Here is an 18,270-nt window from a genome sequence, read left to right on the forward strand (position 1 = left end):
TGAAAACGCTTTGTCAGTGATGCTGATGCAGATTCTCTGCTCAGAACGACTGGATTGGAGTAAAGGATTTCAAAACCCAAACTAGTTTCACATCGAGAGGGTCAGCGCCTCCAATGCATGCATGGCCATCATTAAAATTCATTATGGGGACTTTACCCAACTAAACACAGAATCAGAAGAGAACACTACCTTCATTTTGTCCTAACTATTTACCAGAGATGATACTGTGAGAACTTGAAGCAGTGGCTAGCGCATACCTACTCTGCACAGAATGGCTGCTTCCCCAAGTGGAACCCAACACAGAATCTTCCAATCTGTGGATTTTTTTTCACTTCTTGATATTGACCGAGCACCTCTGCATGGGATAAAACTTCCCCTGCTTTTAGACTTGACTTCTCTTGAAACTAAAAATACAATTATGCTGATCTTTAGTTTGAGTGTTTTATTTGCAGGACATTTATGATTATAGCAAGGACAAAGAAGGTATACATAAAAATTTGTATTTTAAAAAAAATCAAAAGGGTAGCCTGTCAGTGATGTGGAAATAGAAAAATGTGAGAAACTATGTAGTTGGTTATAATGCTTAGGACTATGGGATTTTGTAAAGCCTGTTCTTTTGCAAGTTTGCTTTAAGACTATAGACAAATTAGTTAATTTTAATTAATTATTTAATGTTCACTTTATCTAATTAGAGATATTAATTTCATTTTATGCTAATTCTTCCAGCAATGAAATGGTATAATTCAGTGAGCTATATGATAATGAATTCAGTCCAATTCAACATTTATTGAGCCTGCTATATGCAGAGCACTAGGTTAAGGATAAAGTATTCTGAAATAAACCCAACACATCCCTAACTTCTAAGAATGCAATCTGATAGGAAGAACATGTTTACACAACTAATTAAACCATATGTCAGATTAATAAGTACTATGATGGATATAAACGAGGTGTTTTAAGAGCACCAAGGAAATTAGTAGTTTTGTATTAGAGAAGAAAACTTTTTTTTTCCAAAGGTTCCAAGTGACTAACTTTAGGGGCAGGGACAAGAAGGACTCTCCACTCTTCCCAGACCTGTCACTGGGGACAGCAACTTGTTTGTCAGAAGTGGGGAGCTGCCTCAGATGGGGCATCAGAAAGTTCTTCGTGGGGATCAGAGGATCAAATAGAACAGGACTTCAAAAACTCCTTTGTTCAGAATAAACACCAGCTTCACCCCCTAGCCCCAGGTGGACTAGGCACCCACAAAATAGCAGATCCCTTTGTGAATATGTACGTAGAAAAGAGCTGCTGGAGCAGGGCTCCTCCCATCCCTTACTCCAGGCCCAGAGGCCCAACTTCGCTCCCCTTGAAGCCAGGAGGCAGGTACAAGGCCTGACGACTGGGCAGAGTTAGCAGAAAACAAAAGCTCCCTCCTGTCACCCCCCCTCCCCCCCTGTCCACACTAGAAAAGTCCCCAGAGGAAGAATACTTGGATGGTGGTTGAAAAACTGCACCACCACCTGGAGGGTCATGCAGCCTTGGAAGCGGGTCCGCACTGACTGCTCCGTCCTTCTGTCTGCCCGTGAGGAGTCTGCGTGTCATGAATGGCGTCACTGTTATCTCTGGCTTCCACTATCACATCGACACATTTTTATTTGCATGTTTTTAAAAGATCAAGAAATGAGAGCAGAGAGGAAGAAGACGAGAGATTCACCGCTGACAAATGTAATGAGACCCTTAAAGAAGTCATAGGCTGGGTAGAGGTATAGCTCACATGGTAGAGCACATGCTTAGCACACATGAGGTCCTGAGTTCAATCCCCAGTACCTCCTTAATAAATAAATAAATCTAATTCCTAATTCCCCTCCCCCCAAATAAACAGAAGAAGAAGAAGAAGAAGGCAGCTAGATATCTCCAATAAGTTAGCTTCCCTATAATGAAGGAAACGCAAAACCCTTTAATGAATTCAAGAAGAAAACGTTTCCAATGACTAAACATCAAATTCTAGGGGTTTTTAATGCACAGAAGTCTGAATAGCCTTTTTGTCTCTCTTTATCTTGAAGTTTAACCACAGAAGAGGCCTGGGAAGGGAGCAAATAGCTGTTGGCTGATTATTACATACAGACACTACCTTAGTCACCTCACACATGCTACTTAATATCATCAGTATAGAAACAGGAACGTCCAACCCAAAAGCAGAAACCTTGCAGTGCCAACACGCTTTATACAGAACAATGTGAACCAAAAAGTGTTTCACCATTCAGCCTTTTTTTCTTTTTTGGATCCTAAGGCCTTTATTTCAAGAAGCAAAGATGCCCCCTAGTGTTCAACTCTATAGAATGTTTGGTTTTAAAAATACAGAATACAGAGGGGCTTGGTTCAAGAAATAGTGCTTTATGCCTCTCAAGTAAAGAAAGCAGTTAGTCTTATTTCTTGAATTAATTTAGCAGAGTATTTTCTCCATGGCACTGAACTATAATCAACTGAGCAAACATATTAAGATCATGGCATCAAATAGAAATTATAAATAATGTAGATCATTTCCTATTACCCTTACTGCCTTTTGTCACTTTCTGCTATTTAAAGAACTCACATACACCCCGATTTTTTTTTTACAGTCACATACACACTAGATTTATTTCACTTTAGTTTAGCTCAGAGTACCCGTACTATTACCTCTTATTATGAAAATACATTATGTAGATGCTTAGAAACAGAAATGCAGTGTAAGATCAGAAGTGTTCCTGAAGTGGATAAACAGAAATATATGAACGTTGTTCAAAGATTTAATGGGTATTTCTGATGGAGTCCACGGTACGTGAACTGGGTACAATAAATTCTCTAGTTCATACCAAGGCATGCAATTTCAAAATACATTTTACATAGAAAGGAACCATAAGCTAGTATATGTTTACAGTTACACCTTTAGGTTTTACTACCCTCCCCCCCTTTCTTTTCCTGAACGGCACACTTGATGCTGTCAACAGTATTGTAAGGCCGTTTTATCACCTGACTGAGGAGAATCAGACTCAGAGTAGTTTTGGAGCAGGGCAGCCTGCTATTACAGCACCCTGGCACAGACACCAGTGTGTCATCACATACTGATGCCACCGTACAACTGAAATGTTGCAGTGTGGACTCAGGACGGTACAGCATGAGTATCTTACGTCTCTAAATATGACACCCCATTTAACACCTCCTCTTCCTTAATTCTGCAAAAACTGTAAGCCACTTCTCTTCTACTTGAATAGTAATCAATAGCAAAATCCCTTTTTTGCTTGCACATCCTGAGTCTCCCTAGAAATTTTGTGATTTCCCTTCAACTTACTTCGTGAAGCAGTTTACAGCCTCAGCACTGCAAATCGCCCATCACTTACACAGACAGCCACGCACAGATACAATCGATTTTACTGTACCAGAGACACGCAGTGTCATTTTAGTTATTTGTACTTCTCAAAAATTAAATTTTATGAAATGCTTGCTAATTTCTCTGAGTTATATTGCTTGGAGATGACACTTCCATTTTTCTGACTGACTCTGGCCCTCACTTTCTTGCTGTGGCCTATTTTCCCACTCAGCTTCCTCCCTGAACAAGCCTAACTGTCTTAACTTCTCAATGACTTTGTAACAAGTCCTCATTTTTCTGTAAGATTTGCTTAAGACGTTTGAAATATCCCAGGTGAAAAATCTTAATTGCCAGTGTTCAGTGATGGGAGCGACCAACAAACATGCTTGGTAGCCGAGAACGTACGTATATACTTGTTTGCATATATGCATACTTTTAAAACAGTGTCTAATTAGAATGAAAGCTAAAATACATTCTTAACTATATTCCCTAATGTTACATGACATATGACTGAACCGGAATAATCCTAATGAAAAAAGGATTCAGGGATTTTTTTTTAATCCGATTATTCAGGATGTGCATTAAGTGAGATGCTCTCTAGAATTAATTATGATTTATCCAGAAAATTTTTTTCAGACGTATCCTTTGAAGTCCTTTCAGAAAAGCTTTGAAGTCTTTTGCTGTTTTTAGATTGGGCACACTAGGCCCATTAAAATCTTTGTCTTAAAATGATGATTGATGGTCTAGCTGTGCTATTTAAAATTAAATTAAAATTAAATACAGTCGAATTTTCAGTTCCTAAATTGTACTAGCTACATTTTAAGAGCTCGGCAGCCACGTGTGGCTAACGGCTGTTGCGCTGGACAGCACAGAACTGACCATATCTGTCGTCACCGAGGGGTCTTTTGAGCAGCACTGAGTCTACTGATTCTCACCGTAAATAACAGCAGCCACAGAAAGCGGAGATCAAATTTTTCTATGCCCACTTGCCATATTCTCTAATTTTTTTCTACTTTTTATAAAACCTTGGTATCCATTTATCTTCTTGTTGTTTTGTCTTCCCCTAAAAGTCAAACACCAAATACAATTGTTTCATCAAAGGCTGTGGCTAGCTGGGAAGCACGCTGCTGTTATTCGTGGTGGAGATCTGCATGGTGCCCCCTGATGAACTGGGGGTAGATCCTCAGGACAGGGCCCAGGTGGGCTCCCTTCATCAGTCCTAGTCTCTGACTGTTCAGGGTTTGGGGTTTTGTTTTGCTGTTTTGCTGCCACTACCAAGGGGAAAGGGGGGGAAGTTTTCTATCAAACCTCATCCCCTTTTCCCTGGCAGTCTCCCTTTTAATTGCCCTACTCTCTGTAATCCAGCATGGAGAGTGACACACACACTTTAGCTTTCCTGCGCTGAAAGGAAGTTTGAGGCTATGAAGTGGTTAACAAGTAGATTTTTCCTTGATTTGACCTGTGCTTAAAGGATTAACCCTCCTCCCCCTGGGGTCCAGTGACCCGTTTTCAGGCCTAGTCATCCACTCCCGCTCACGGTCAATGTGGGTTTTTAGGCTTGAACCCGAGATTCAACTCTAATGACATCCAGTCCAGACCTCTGCCGGCGGAGCCGCTGCCAGCCTGTGCTCTGCCCTGGGGAGTCCTGCTTTCTCCGTGTTGACAAGTCCTTCCTTACCTGGTACACACCTTCTACCTTGTTTCAGGTTCCTGCAGTAGCTGAGCTCATTTGGAATTCACTTCATCCCGTCCCGTCTGCTCCCCTTCCCGGGACCGTCACTGTTCCTGGTTGAGCCCTGGCAGACTGGGACCAAACCCCTGACTCTATCTGCCTCACTCCATGAGGCACAGTCATTATCAGCATATTGAAAGAAATTCCATTTTGCCCTGCTTCTCACAGGTTTTTAATAAAACTTAAAATGTTCAAGAGCTCATATTTACAGCCTAATGTAGAACCCCCCGTCATCTGCAGCCTGTTACCACTTGCAGGTAGGTGCTCCTCCCCAAACCGCAGACGATCGAGAACTGCACTGTCCCAGACGATGGCGTTACTTAGATAAGTTAAAATTCAGCGTCTTTGACATTTTAGTTCCTCAGTGGCACTAGCCACATTTCACATGCTCAAGTTGCCACACGTGGCTAGTGGCTTTGCTGTTGGCCAGCGCAGGTTGTGGGACATGCCCGTCGCTGAAGAAAGTTCTGTTGGGCAGTGCTGCTCCAGAACTTCTGTCACAGTCTAGTCCTCAAGAGTATGAGGGCAGATTGGCATGATTATCAAAAGAATTGTCCTGTTTCTTTCTCAGTCATTTGGGAGATCACTTTTCCAAATTTCTCAGAGCTTCACCATTTACCAGTGGTCAGCCTCAAACTGACAAGTAACATGTAACAACAGTGTCCCCACCCTACCTAGAAATGCTTGTGGATTGAGATTGGAGCCACAGCTTCAGGGAAGAAGTTTATACGCTAAAGTATAAGTCAGACTCCAAAGTATTCTAAATACTTCAGTGAGAACTTCATGCGGCCAGCTGGGGGTTTTTGTTTTGTTCCCCTTACACTATTAACCTAGCATTAACTGAGTACTTTCCGTGTATTCACTAAAAACAAGGTTTTAAGCATTTTATATTCAATCCTCCCCAAACCCCTTTAAGACCAATACATTATTAAACCCATTTTACAGATGAGGAAACGGAAGCATGGAAATGTTAGGTCATCTCCCAAGTTTACACATAACGAAGACCATCCTGTCCCTCATACTTACTTCATTATGATTTAACCTTGGACTCGATTTACCCAAACTGTTACAAGAGCCCACAAAAGATGAATCCAGCCAGGAGAAAGCTGAGGGACTGGGTAATAGCCAACCCCCTGAGTTCAGCAAGAGAATAAGACTGGTTGCTTTCCAAAGGAAATATTTAAAATTTCAGGATAGTCAGTTCTGTATAATTTTACTTCGTTTATGCTGCATGAGGTTAAAAGTTCGCACAGAAAAAACATTAGAATTCACAGTTACTTTTGTTTACCAAGAGGAACGTGAGCGGTCAAAGAACTGCTGTTAAAATACGGATTCTTCTTTCTTTCTAGTACTCCCCTAGCATGACAATGAGTGTGTGATCCATTACCCAGTCTCCTCGTGAAAACCACAGTGAGTCAGCCCTTCACAGAACTCCTACGGAAGAAAATCATTCATCACAGTGTACAGTTCTACAAAGGAATCTCAGTCACACCAAACCAACCTTTTAATTTCCTGCTCTCTCCCCTCTTTTGTGAAGAAAGCGGGTCCAAACGTGATTCAAACAACTGTACGGAGCGGCATATGAGAACTGCCCTACACTGAACTGCAAATGATTATCTGTGTATGTATACGTGTGGGGAAGAGAATGTGCTGTGTGTGTGGATGTTAAACGGACACACGCACATACAGACACTGACCCACAGGACATTGTAAAATATTATCACATGACATCTTAAGTAGAAATAAGTAGGGACTTTTATTCCATCCTCTTTTTTCACGTTTACATTTTAATTATTAAAAGTTGCTCCTGCCCCTCCCTGAACTATTTTGTGCTGTGTATATCACTGCTTTATATAAGTTATTTTTTAAGGTGAACTCAGATGTATGGTTTTGTAAATGTCTGCGATCATGGATAGGAATAAAATCGCTTATTTGAGAGCTTTCATTAAATTGCGTGTGATGCAAGTTATCCTGTGAATCACAACGTGTACTGTCTCAGAAAAGAAGGGTGTCTTCATCTTTATGTCAAATCAAATAATTTCTCAGTTACCTTCGGTGGAAGTATTTTTGTAATTTTTACTTAGGAAAAAATACTTCACGTCAACAAAAGCTTAACCGGGGCCTAACACAGTATATTTCGGCAATAACTGCTCTAAATGGAATTCTCAATTTGTTTGTTTTAATTGATGCAGAAAGTCGTTCAATTAGCCACAACTGCTTAGACCATAGCAATAAAGTGACAGGGGTTGTCATATTTTTAGCAACATATTTTTCTCTTTAACATGATAAAACCCAGAACTGACAACAAAACCATTGGCTTGAATTTGTCTCTTCTCACCAGAAATGCTAGAGCTAAAATTTGAATAACACACTCATGTGAAATGGTACCTGATGTTTTCACCCAGACTTCTTGTGAGCGTTCCCACATGGACACTGCAAAGGAGATACACTTAAATGGTCGTGACTTTCAGCACAAGGGGAAAGAGGCTTTAGTCACAGCCCAGGGGCTCTGGAGTGCTGCTCTCCTCCCCAGGTACCTTACCAGCTCCGGGACTGGCTGTCACTTCCCTTCTGTGCACCCCTTCTCGCTGGCAGCGCAGCACCTGCTCTGTCCCTGGAATGCAGGACTTTCATTAGAGGGGAAATCACCTACAGTAACTTTGTGTCATCTAGCCATGGACTTCAGCAGGCTACATCTACTTCATGTAGCTGCTCAGAAAAGAATGAGTAAACGTTAGAAAAATTTAAAACAGGTCCCCTATGAAAGCACCTTGCTCTGTGGCACTTTCCAGATCTTTTGGGTTTTCTGTGTTTGATCCTATGCACAAAGACCAAAATCATGATAGAGAAGTGTGAAGACTTTGATTTTAGACTCTAAAAGCCAAGTTGGTGATCCTTTCTGTTAAAATGGTGATACAAATAACCATTGATCAACAATTCTATGTCCAGACCCCAGAGACTTTGAAAAGCATTGTTTAATCTCAGGTAAGAAGAACCCTTCTTTCTTTAGGCGTCTGGTCTCTCAAGTGAAAATTTGGCAGTCGATTTACTAGTTCCTGGGCCCAGATGACTTATTTCTCTCAACTCCATAAGGATTTATTCCTTCTGAAAATAAAGATTTTGCCTGTGCATGACAGAGATGCCAGACAGAACTGCTAAGGGGAAAAAAGGAAGCTGAATTAAAATTTATGGTCCAGATTTAAACTCTAATTAAATGAGTTGCCATTCATCACACAGTGTGTGGGAGCCTAGGACTCAGGCTTTCAAGCTGCAGAGAACTTTCATGAAAAATTCAGACAACAAGGCCTTTAACTCAAGCCAAGGTAACCTGAAGATGACACTTTGTACAGACACATGAATTTACCAAGAATAATCTTAACTTTCACATTTTAGGACAGTTGTGTGATATTGACAGTCCTATGATTATTACGTTTTCTCTTATAGTGCTAGAATCTTGAAATGTTTTGTTGACCCTTTTCTCCATTGTTACTGATACCGAATTTCTTTTATTTGCCTTCTAAGAAGGTATTGTTTCTTATTATCACAGAGAATCCTGAGCTTGATTTTCCTTGTTCTTATTTTGGGAGTAATACTGGAGTGAATGGCAATATGGGTCCCATTATTTCTAGCCTATTTGGTCAAAAAAGTCAAATGACTTTTTCAAGGTATAGCAATCAATTCATCATAAATTTCTTTTTCTCTTGGAACCCAGAATAAAAATAGCTACTTTTTTAAATTCCAGAAATAGTTGGAAAAGTTTGAGAAAATTGTATTCAAGAAAATAAAGATACTTAATTCTAATATCAAATAACTTTCTCATGCACCAAATGGAGGATAGTATATCTGTATGTTAACTTCTGTTTAGGTTTTGAATCATTTCAACCTTTTCCTTTCCTCTTGTAATAGAACCATTTAACCTTTTTCTTTTCATCCATGTTTTCCATGCATTTGTCTTGGTCTTGATATATACTGCCTGTTCCTGAGTTATTAACATTTCACCTCACAGTAATATTAGCAATTCTTGCCTACACTGACCATAGAAAACACACATGTGAAATGTAAAAATAAATAGCTGAAAACGTTAACTCTCATTACTCTGCTTTGCACTCTGCCTAGCTCACTACAGTTGAAAATATATGTGAAGTTCTTTCTCAGGTATGTATGTTCTTAACCAGCTCTGTTTCTTATAGCCAAGTTGCACATGGGGACAGAGGCTCTGAGGTGCCATTGATCTGGTAACACCCCACACATTCAGTGGATGAATCTTAGTGCTCCTTTGCAAGTGTTCAGTTCGGACCCAGTTGGTGATGAATAGGAATTAACACAGCTAAGAATCTGACATTAGATTTTTCTATTGCCAGAAGATTAACCAGTCTGTCCCCTGAGCTATGGAGAGTGCACAGAACACTCCTTTCCATCCAGGAATAAAATAGAGAAAAACTTCCATTTCTATTTTTATGATTCTCTAAGATACCTGAACTCTGTTGCATTTCATAGGGTCATTCAGTTAACATTCTTCCTGTAGTTTAAAAGAGCAAATGAAAATAAATGAGTTCAGTTTGGGACCTGAGAAAGCCCTGCATCTGTCCATGCGTTTTCTTCATCACAGCATTCCAGGAATGTGCAGCAAAATGTTTAGAAATGCTTCCTTGGTAAAGAGTTTTCCACAGTCCTAAATATTATGAATCATTGGCTTCTCTCTCCATGCCTGCATCCCAATCCCTGCATCCTCCAGTAGAAGCACGATACAGACTGAACATTTTTACCTTCTCAGCCCTTAGAATTTTCTTCTTCTTAGAGTATATAGTTCTCCCAGGGGAAATCATTGTAATTTCCATTTTTTGATTATTGTTAATTACAAGCAGTGCCACAAATCATAGCTACTTGACTTTGAAATGCATTATAGTATTTTGAGACTGGTTTTCCTTTCATTTTTATGTTTTATGTACCATAATTCTCTTTCTTTAAAAACAAAAATTGATGCAAGTAGTGCATGCATATACAGCAAGGGAGAGTCCAGTGTGGGGCGGGGGGGCGTTACCAGAGATTTTCCAAAAAGTAGATTAGCCTTCCCCCTTTTTTTCACCCCCAACCTGGTAGAGTAAATTTCTTGTTTGCCATGAGGAGTGAGTCTGTGTTTCTTTAAACAGCGGTGCCCAATTGTAAGCGTGTGTAAGAGGCTCCTTGGGTCAGTGAACCATAACATACCTTGAGAAATACCAGAGAAGTAAAGAAAGGTGAACCACAACTAACACACTTCATTTTACATATTAAACTTGTGTGTGTGCACATGTGTGTGTTGGGGGCAGTGGTGTGAAGTTTGCTCACAAAATACCACCACTATGACTTACATTATGTTATGGCACAACTGGTAATTATTCAACAATTCTTTCCTTTGATTGTATTTTATTTCATTGGTAAAAGAGCTGATTAAAGTGATGTGGGATGGAGAGAGTAATGCAAGATAGAAGCAGATGGACGCTCCTGCTTTCACATCCAAACTAGCTTGTCCACATGTGGCCTTCTTATGAAGGCACTGCATCTAAAGGTAAGACAGTAGATAAATGATCACTTAATCCTTGGTCATTGCACTGCCAGGAATCATGTGGTAACTCTGTTTTTGTTTGTTTGTTTGTTTGTTTTGATGTAGACATTTGTTTAAAAGAAATTGAACTGACATTAATTTATTCCACCAAAAATGTCAACTTTACCCATGAACTGTAATTCAGATTGAAAGGAATGACCTACAGATGCAAAACACCTAAGATCTCTTTAATTACTTTCCTAAACCACATTCTAATGAGAAATTCTCAGTTGAATAAGGCTCCTATGGAAAATTTCCTCTAAGTTTCCCTGTTAACTCTGTATAAATAGTCTTCCTGAATAGGTGAAAAATAATCTCTATAAGTAGTTTAATGCGAATAGTTCTGCTGCCTACAACCTTAAAAATGCAGACAAATACATAGACACTGTGAATTTTGAAGTGGAACTAAGTACTTTCATTTATAGAATTATAGTTGGTCTTTCTCCCCTGTGTGGATTTACTGTCCTCAGGATAAATTAGACTCATTTTGATTATCCCAGTCATTGAAATGTCATGTCCCCAGAAATACTTAGCATTTCCAGTTTTTAAGTGAGATGTGCAATTAACATGACAAAGGCAAGTATTAATACACCTAGAAAAAATTATTTGTTCCCAGGATTTATTCCCAATTAACATAAAACTTTCTCCTACTTCCTCTTTTGTGCCAAATGACCTCAGTATATTGCCAAGAAAATGAAATTTGGATTTCTCACAGTGTTCTCAGAACATAATGCAACATGTTATTAGCTAAATTACCATCCTGTCCCGGTAAAATTGCTCAGGAAAATGCAATTAACCATCTACTTATTAGGAAACAACAATTCAAATAATCTGTTCAGTTTACATAATTTGAAAACCAATTTACTTCAAATTTAGCAACGCCTTAGAATGTTTTTAATATAAACTACTTATTAAAAAATATATATGGCTTTCCATTATATTATGTTTCAAAATATATACTTTCCAGGCACTAAGACAATTAAAACTTTAACAGAAACTCTGGTGTTGTTTCAAAGTCTATATGGATAGAATTCTTTATTCATGATAGCCATCAGCTTATTGTATTGTTTAACTTATCTAATTGTGATTTTAAGAATTTCAAGATGTTTTCTTACTCCATGTGTTAAAATGGTACCTATAATGTCTTCCTGGAAAAAGAGAATTGTTTGTAAGGTTTTTATAAATGCACAATTCACGTATAAATATAATTGGAAACTGGGATGACTTAGTAATCTACTATTCATTCTGCCATGGCCACCAGCTACCTGATACATTTTATACATTTAGCATCTGTGTGTGTGTTTGTGTGCATGTGCATACATGTACGTTATTACATTTTAAAATGGATTTACCACTTCAGTGGTTTTGTACAAATATTTGAGCTATTCATGTAATGGGAAGAGTTGCCATAAAGATGTATGTAAATGTTCCTCAATTTAGCACGTTTCCACATTTAATTTTTAAAATACAGCTTGTCGTTTAGTTTCTACCCTTTCATTTCAAGCCTCTAACTTTATTACTTATTGAAAAAAGTAAATTGTTCATACAAAGCTAGCATAAATGCTTTCTGAATGATATAATATAATTAATATGGACATCTGTGTCTATAACCAAATTAGACATTATGCCTTATGTAAAAGCCAGGAGTCTCTAATATTAAAGAATTTATATGCATTTAAATAGGCTATAATGAGTGGCTAGCTCTATGTGTTTAGGTAACTAAACTTTGAATACCAAAAAGTAATATTATTAGCAAATCTGTTAATGGATAAAAGTTTGGTATTTTACTCCAAATAGGATTACATATAATGTGGAAATCTGAAGCAATTTTGCAGATAATTCATGTAAAACTGTGCTTCTGCTCAAGTACATTCATCTTTCTGACAAATTACACACATAGTTGCCTCAGTTCACCATGAACATTTGCCCAAATACAGATTCTGAAGTGTGTTCTGCACACTACTCTGTAGATGATTTAAAATATAGGAGGAGGAAGGTCTATAACAGATTGAGAATTCATCCTAGGTATTGATGGAAATATAGATGTCATTTTTTTCAAAAAATTCTTAAATACTGTAAAAACAGTATTTAAGATGATTTATGTTAATTATTTATAGCATTATAGTTTTGATAGAAATCAGTATCTTCTAGTTCAGTCATGCACATTTGTACATAGTGTTTAGAAAGGAAAATAAATCCCTCTCGTCAGACACATCGAGCTAAAGGTGACCTCACATAACTTACTAGGCAGTTTTAGCAAGGTGTCTGGACTCCTAGGAGATGGAAGGTAGGTAGCAAGGCAACTGAAGAGTCTCTGATTTTAAAACAGAATTTATAACCCTGAATTTATAACCAAGAACTTTTCTGGAAGTTGTTAAACTATTTCTAATTGTGCAAAAATGGTTGTTGGTGGTAGCATCAAGTAGATTCAGGGCAAGAGTAACGTAGATAAACAAAAGCCAGCACAAAAAAAATGAGTGTAATTCCTCTTCACCTCCTCTTGGTGAATGAGGTATCAGTCAAAGAGCCCAAAATGAAAGGTAAGGGCTTAGTGTCTGCACCCCTGGCCCCACACAGCGAGTCATCAAGTCCTTGTTCCCACAGCTCTGTGTATCCATTAGGGCGAAGGCACCCTTCACATCAAGAGAGGCATAAAAACTAAATAAAAGAAATTCCAGAAGTTTTCTTTCCTGCACAAACTGTCTAATGAGAAATATGGTATTGTTTTTTAGAAAGCTCTATAGAGGCATTAGACATTATACATATAAATGTTTCTGTGTCTCATTCAGTTTGCAGTTTCCCTTGAAAGTCTATAGAACTCTGCTTGGCTATAGCTGCATTTCTCAGCGTACAAGGATCTCAAATTTTCCTCACATGATGCTCACAGTGTAACCTCAGTTATCACATATAATATATAAATTAGGATACACTGTATAAAGGAATTCAATGTTTCTTATTCATGTAAATGTTGTTTCAGAGAAAGAAATGGTTTAAGAATAAAAAGTCGAATGTATTGTTTAGGGAGTCTTAATGGTGTTCATTGTTTTGTTACCAAGTTAGTCATTATTCGCTTACGACTGAAGGGATATTACACGTATTTAATGGTCTTAAAATTGTTTTAACAGAACAGAATGTATTAATCATTGCAAGTAGTATTAATTTTAATTTTGACAATTCAACATACTATTATCATCAGTTACTAGCCTATTTCCCTATGTTGACTTCATGTTTGAGAAGTACTTATCTAGGCACTTTTTTATTCAATTTTCAAAAACCCAGGGAACTGAACTTAAATCCATTGAAAAGGAGAATATAATTAACACTTTGAAAAAAGTGAGCCATAGATGAAAGTGTTAAATGAAAATAGAGCACTAATAATTGCAGGAGATCTATCTCACCATAAAAGTTCTCAAACCAATATCCAAATTCAAAACTGAAATGCTCAGTATAACAAACTACTAATAAGAAATTTGAATCTAATAACCAAATCAAAACCAACATGGGAACCATACCTAATTTGTCCCAAAGGTGGATTAATAAGACCACTGCCAGTACTGCTAAAATAATTATCTCCACAAAAATCAGATCATAGCCAAATTCTCAATATTGAGACATCAGAGGTTAAAATTCAATCCATTTAGCAAAAATACCTTTTGAAGTAGGCAGCACAGTAATCTGAGGCTCTTCTCAAAAAGTAGTGATCTTTTTGAAAGATTTCTGGTTGCAAAACTGCATGGTCCAGTGAAATTCAGTTTAAAATGTAAAGCATTTGAGGTCCAAATCTCTGTACAGCTTGTATGCTGTGAACATCTCTAAAATGATCCTCCTAAATCTTTTCAGAGGGGAGGTGGCTTGGGGTGAGTAGAAGTCTGGCAAGCTGTCTCTGGTTACTTCACTCCCGGATGATTTAAAATCTTGTTTGGAAAGGTATTTACTACTGTATTTTCAGGTTCTAGAAAGATTTGCATAATATTTCTGTGTAAGAGAGAGTTACTGGACTGTGTTTACTTACAAAAATGAAAAACTACTATGAAAAATTTTTCCTTCAAGTAACCAGAAACATGTAGTTTTGCTCTGGCAGTCAGCACTTCAGAAAACATGAAATGCAGATTGGAAAAGTAGATGTTCCAGATGACTTTGATGTTCATTTAAAATCTGTTTAAAATAAAGTATCTTTCTGGTTCACTTGGCAGTATTATTTTTCATCAAGCTTACCAACATGAGCTCTTGCATTGGGCCTCAAAAATTGAGGTTCCCACTTGTGCATTAAAGAGGCACTGGAAATGTACAAGCTCATGCAACTGAAGAGGAGTTTTGGAGAAGACAAATTATCAAATCACATATCTTTCCATTTGAGTTGCACAATTAGATGTTCTTACTCCTAATAAATAGAAAATTGGCATTTACCAAAATTAGTGATTAATCACTAAACTGCCGCATAAACTTCAGTTCAGAAGTAAATGCAAACAGTTAATTCCTAACCTGAGGTGAATTTCTTCCTGCTGAAGACAACAATGTATGCTTTAGGCTTTATATTATGGATCCATTTGTGGTGCTCTTGATTCTGCTTGCCAAATACAAGCTACATGATTTCAACTGTTTTCAGATACTAATTTCAACAATTAAAACCCTTCAAATCTATTTATGGCATAAAAGCCTATACAAAATAAAAAGGGGACTCGACCAATAGGCAGTTGCAAAAATAAGTAATTTGGGCCTTGGAGAGAGAGTGTATGTATGTGCAAACAGTGATTTATTAACATATTTCAACTTTCAAACTCTTTAGAGTAAATGCTTTCGTATTTCATAAATTGAATTTATATTTTACCATTTGATTCAAAGTAAAAATCAACATTAAATATTCAGAATATGCTTTGAGTTCAAGACATTTCTTAGTTACTTGACTATAAATTTTTATTTTCAGTGATTATGTTAAAAGAGTATATTGTAAAATCTCAGACCTAATTACAAAAAATTAAGGTTTGGATCAAGACAGCCGAGTAAGAGGATGTGAAGCCCTCCTCTCCCAACAAACACATCAAAAAATATACCTAGATGTGGAACTCTTCTCACTGAAAACTAATTGGACACTGGCACAAAGATTCTTGTATCACCAGGGCTGTAAGAAAAATACACAGGTAATCAGGTAGGAAGGTAAGAAAAGCCGTCAGGTCAAGATCTGTGCCCCTGAGAGGACTCAGAGGAAAAGGGAGGTTACACAGGCGGACACCCGCCCTGGGGAGTGAACGGATGGAGCCACAGATTGGGCACGCCAGTCCTGGGGTCCTATGTGAGGGAGACAAGCCCCTCTGGCTGGATGGAGGACTGTTGGGACTAACAGAAGGGCTGAAGGAAGCCTGGACTCTGCTTGTAAGGAATGCCTGTACACTGTCTTGGCCCTGAGGCCAAGAGAGGTCTGCTCCAGCAGCTCCTGGGTTTTCTGTGACTGCCTCACCACACACAGCCTCCAAGCCACACACACACACTCTGGCCCCACTCACTCCACATCACAGTGCAGCACTGGACCAAGAGCAGCCATGACCAAGGAAAAGACTTGACCGTGGAACACAAAGGCAGCTCAGTCCTGTGGCAGAGCCTGTGTGGGGTGGCAATGGCTATTGTTGGTGCTTACTAAAGTAGTCCAGCTCTCTGATGGTAGCCACTCCACCATAGCTCACTCCCCACCCTCCGTACACACCAAGAGTCCACATGGGCCTCGCCTGCGCTGCAGAGCAATTCCACACAGGACAGGGACAGTGGAGGCTGAGAGGAGTGATCGGCTGTGAGGGACAAAGGGGACTTGCACCTGAGGCTGTGTCTTAGCAGAGCGAGGGTAACAGTTGCAGGTGCCTGCACATCAGAGCCCAGGCAGCACATCAGAGACAGTTCATATCTGTCAGCAGAGGATATGGGCTGAGAGCCCACGTGGGCCCCACTTGCTTTAGAACTCTCCCACTCTAGGGAAAGGGTCCTGATTGGGGAGAGGGAAAAACACACTTAAAGGGAATAGAGCCAGCTTGGGCCCAATTCTCAGGGCTTTCAACAGTCCTCAGGGCAGTGACAGCCACTGAGGAGAAGTCCCACCTCATACCCACTGCGAGCTCTAGTCCCTCCATTTCTAGGTGATATTTGCCAGAACACCCTGAAGATGTGACTAGCAACCATGTCAAATCCAGCTCTTCCACCAAAGGCACTGGGATGCTCCCATAAAAGAACACCCCTTCAAGACTGCCACAGGTAACTGTTTCACTTAAATTCAGAGGCAGAGAAAGTTAAGCAAAATGAAAAGGCAGAGGGACTACTCTCAACTGAAAAAGCAAGAGAAAAACCCCTGAAAAAATAATGAAACCAGTAAATAATATACCAGATAAAGAATCCAAAGCACTGGTAATAAAAATATTAACTGAATTAGAGGAAAGAATTGATATATACAGTGAACAATTTAACAAGGAACTACTAAATATTTTTTTAAAATGCCCAATCAGAAATGAAGAAATCAATAGCCAAAATGAAAAACACACTAGAAAGAATGACTAGCAGACTAGCTGATACAGAAGAACACAGTGATCTGGAAGATAGAATAATGGAAGTCACCCAATCAGAACAGCTAAAGAAAAACAAAATTTTTAACACAGAAACAATTTAAGAGATCTCTGGTATAACACTAAGCATACCAACATTCACATTATAGGGGTCCCAGAAGGACAAGAGAGAGAAAAGAGGATTAAAATAAATATATTTGGGGAAATTATGGCTAAAAACTTCCAAAACCTAAAGAAGGAAACATCTCCAGGTACAGGAAGCACAGAGGGTCCCCAAACAGACCCATATAAAGACATAATTAAAATGGCAAAAGTTAAAGAGAGAATTCTAAAGGCAGCACGAGAACAAAGAGTCAAATACAAGGGAATCTCCGTAAGTGTATTAGCTGATTTATCCACAAAAACTTTGAGGGTCAGAAGGGAGTGGCATGATAAATTCAAAGTGCTGAAAGGGAAAAAGCTGCAGCCTAAAATATGAGACCCAGCAAGATTATCATTTAGAATAGAATAAGAAATAAAGAACTTCTCAGACAAGCAAATACTAAGAGAGTTCATCAATAACCAAACCTACACCAAAAGAAATGTTACAGGGTCTTCTCTAAATGGAAAAGAGTTAAGAATCTGTGGGAAAAGGAAAACCCCATTAGGAAAGGCAAATATATAGTAAAGACTGAGGATAAACCACTTAAGTCAGGATGAAGATTAAGAGACAAAAACTGTAAAAAGCAACTACAAATACAAGGGATAGTTAAAGGAAAAGCATGAAGATGTTAAAATATGACATCAAAAATACAAAATGTGAGGGATGAGAATTTTTAAAATGAAGATATTTTATAATATATTTGAACTTAAATGATTACCAGTTTAGTAGACACAGTTGTAGGACAACATATATGAACCCTATAGTAATCACAAAGCCAAAGACTACAGTAGATGCACAAAAACTAAAAAGAAAGGAATACCATCACACCACAAGGGAAGATACAAAAATAAGAAATAAACAGAGAATTACTAAAGAAAAAAAAAAGTAATAACATGGCAGTAAGTATATACCTATCAATAATTCCTTTAAATGTCAATGGAC

The 18,270-nt window shown here is 38.4% G+C and overlaps 1 protein-coding gene across 2 annotated transcripts in view; it reads left to right on the forward strand.

Moving 5' to 3' along the window:
* The window catches only part of SSBP2 (single stranded DNA binding protein 2), a 249,894-nt gene extending 242,884 nt beyond the window's left edge, over positions 1–7,010 (forward strand). For both annotated transcript variants that reach the window (XM_031674398.2, XM_006197620.4), the window contains one exon: positions 6,410–7,010. In XM_031674398.2, the coding sequence (XP_031530258.1) occupies positions 6,410–6,439 (30 nt within the window). In that variant the 3' untranslated portion in view covers positions 6,440–7,010. The remainder of the gene's footprint in view (positions 1–6,409) is intronic.
* Positions 7,011–18,270: the final 11,260 nt, after the last annotated feature.

This window comes from Vicugna pacos, chromosome 3, assembly GCF_048564905.1.
Source record: "Vicugna pacos chromosome 3, VicPac4, whole genome shotgun sequence".
NCBI lineage: Eukaryota > Metazoa > Chordata > Mammalia > Artiodactyla > Camelidae > Vicugna > Vicugna pacos.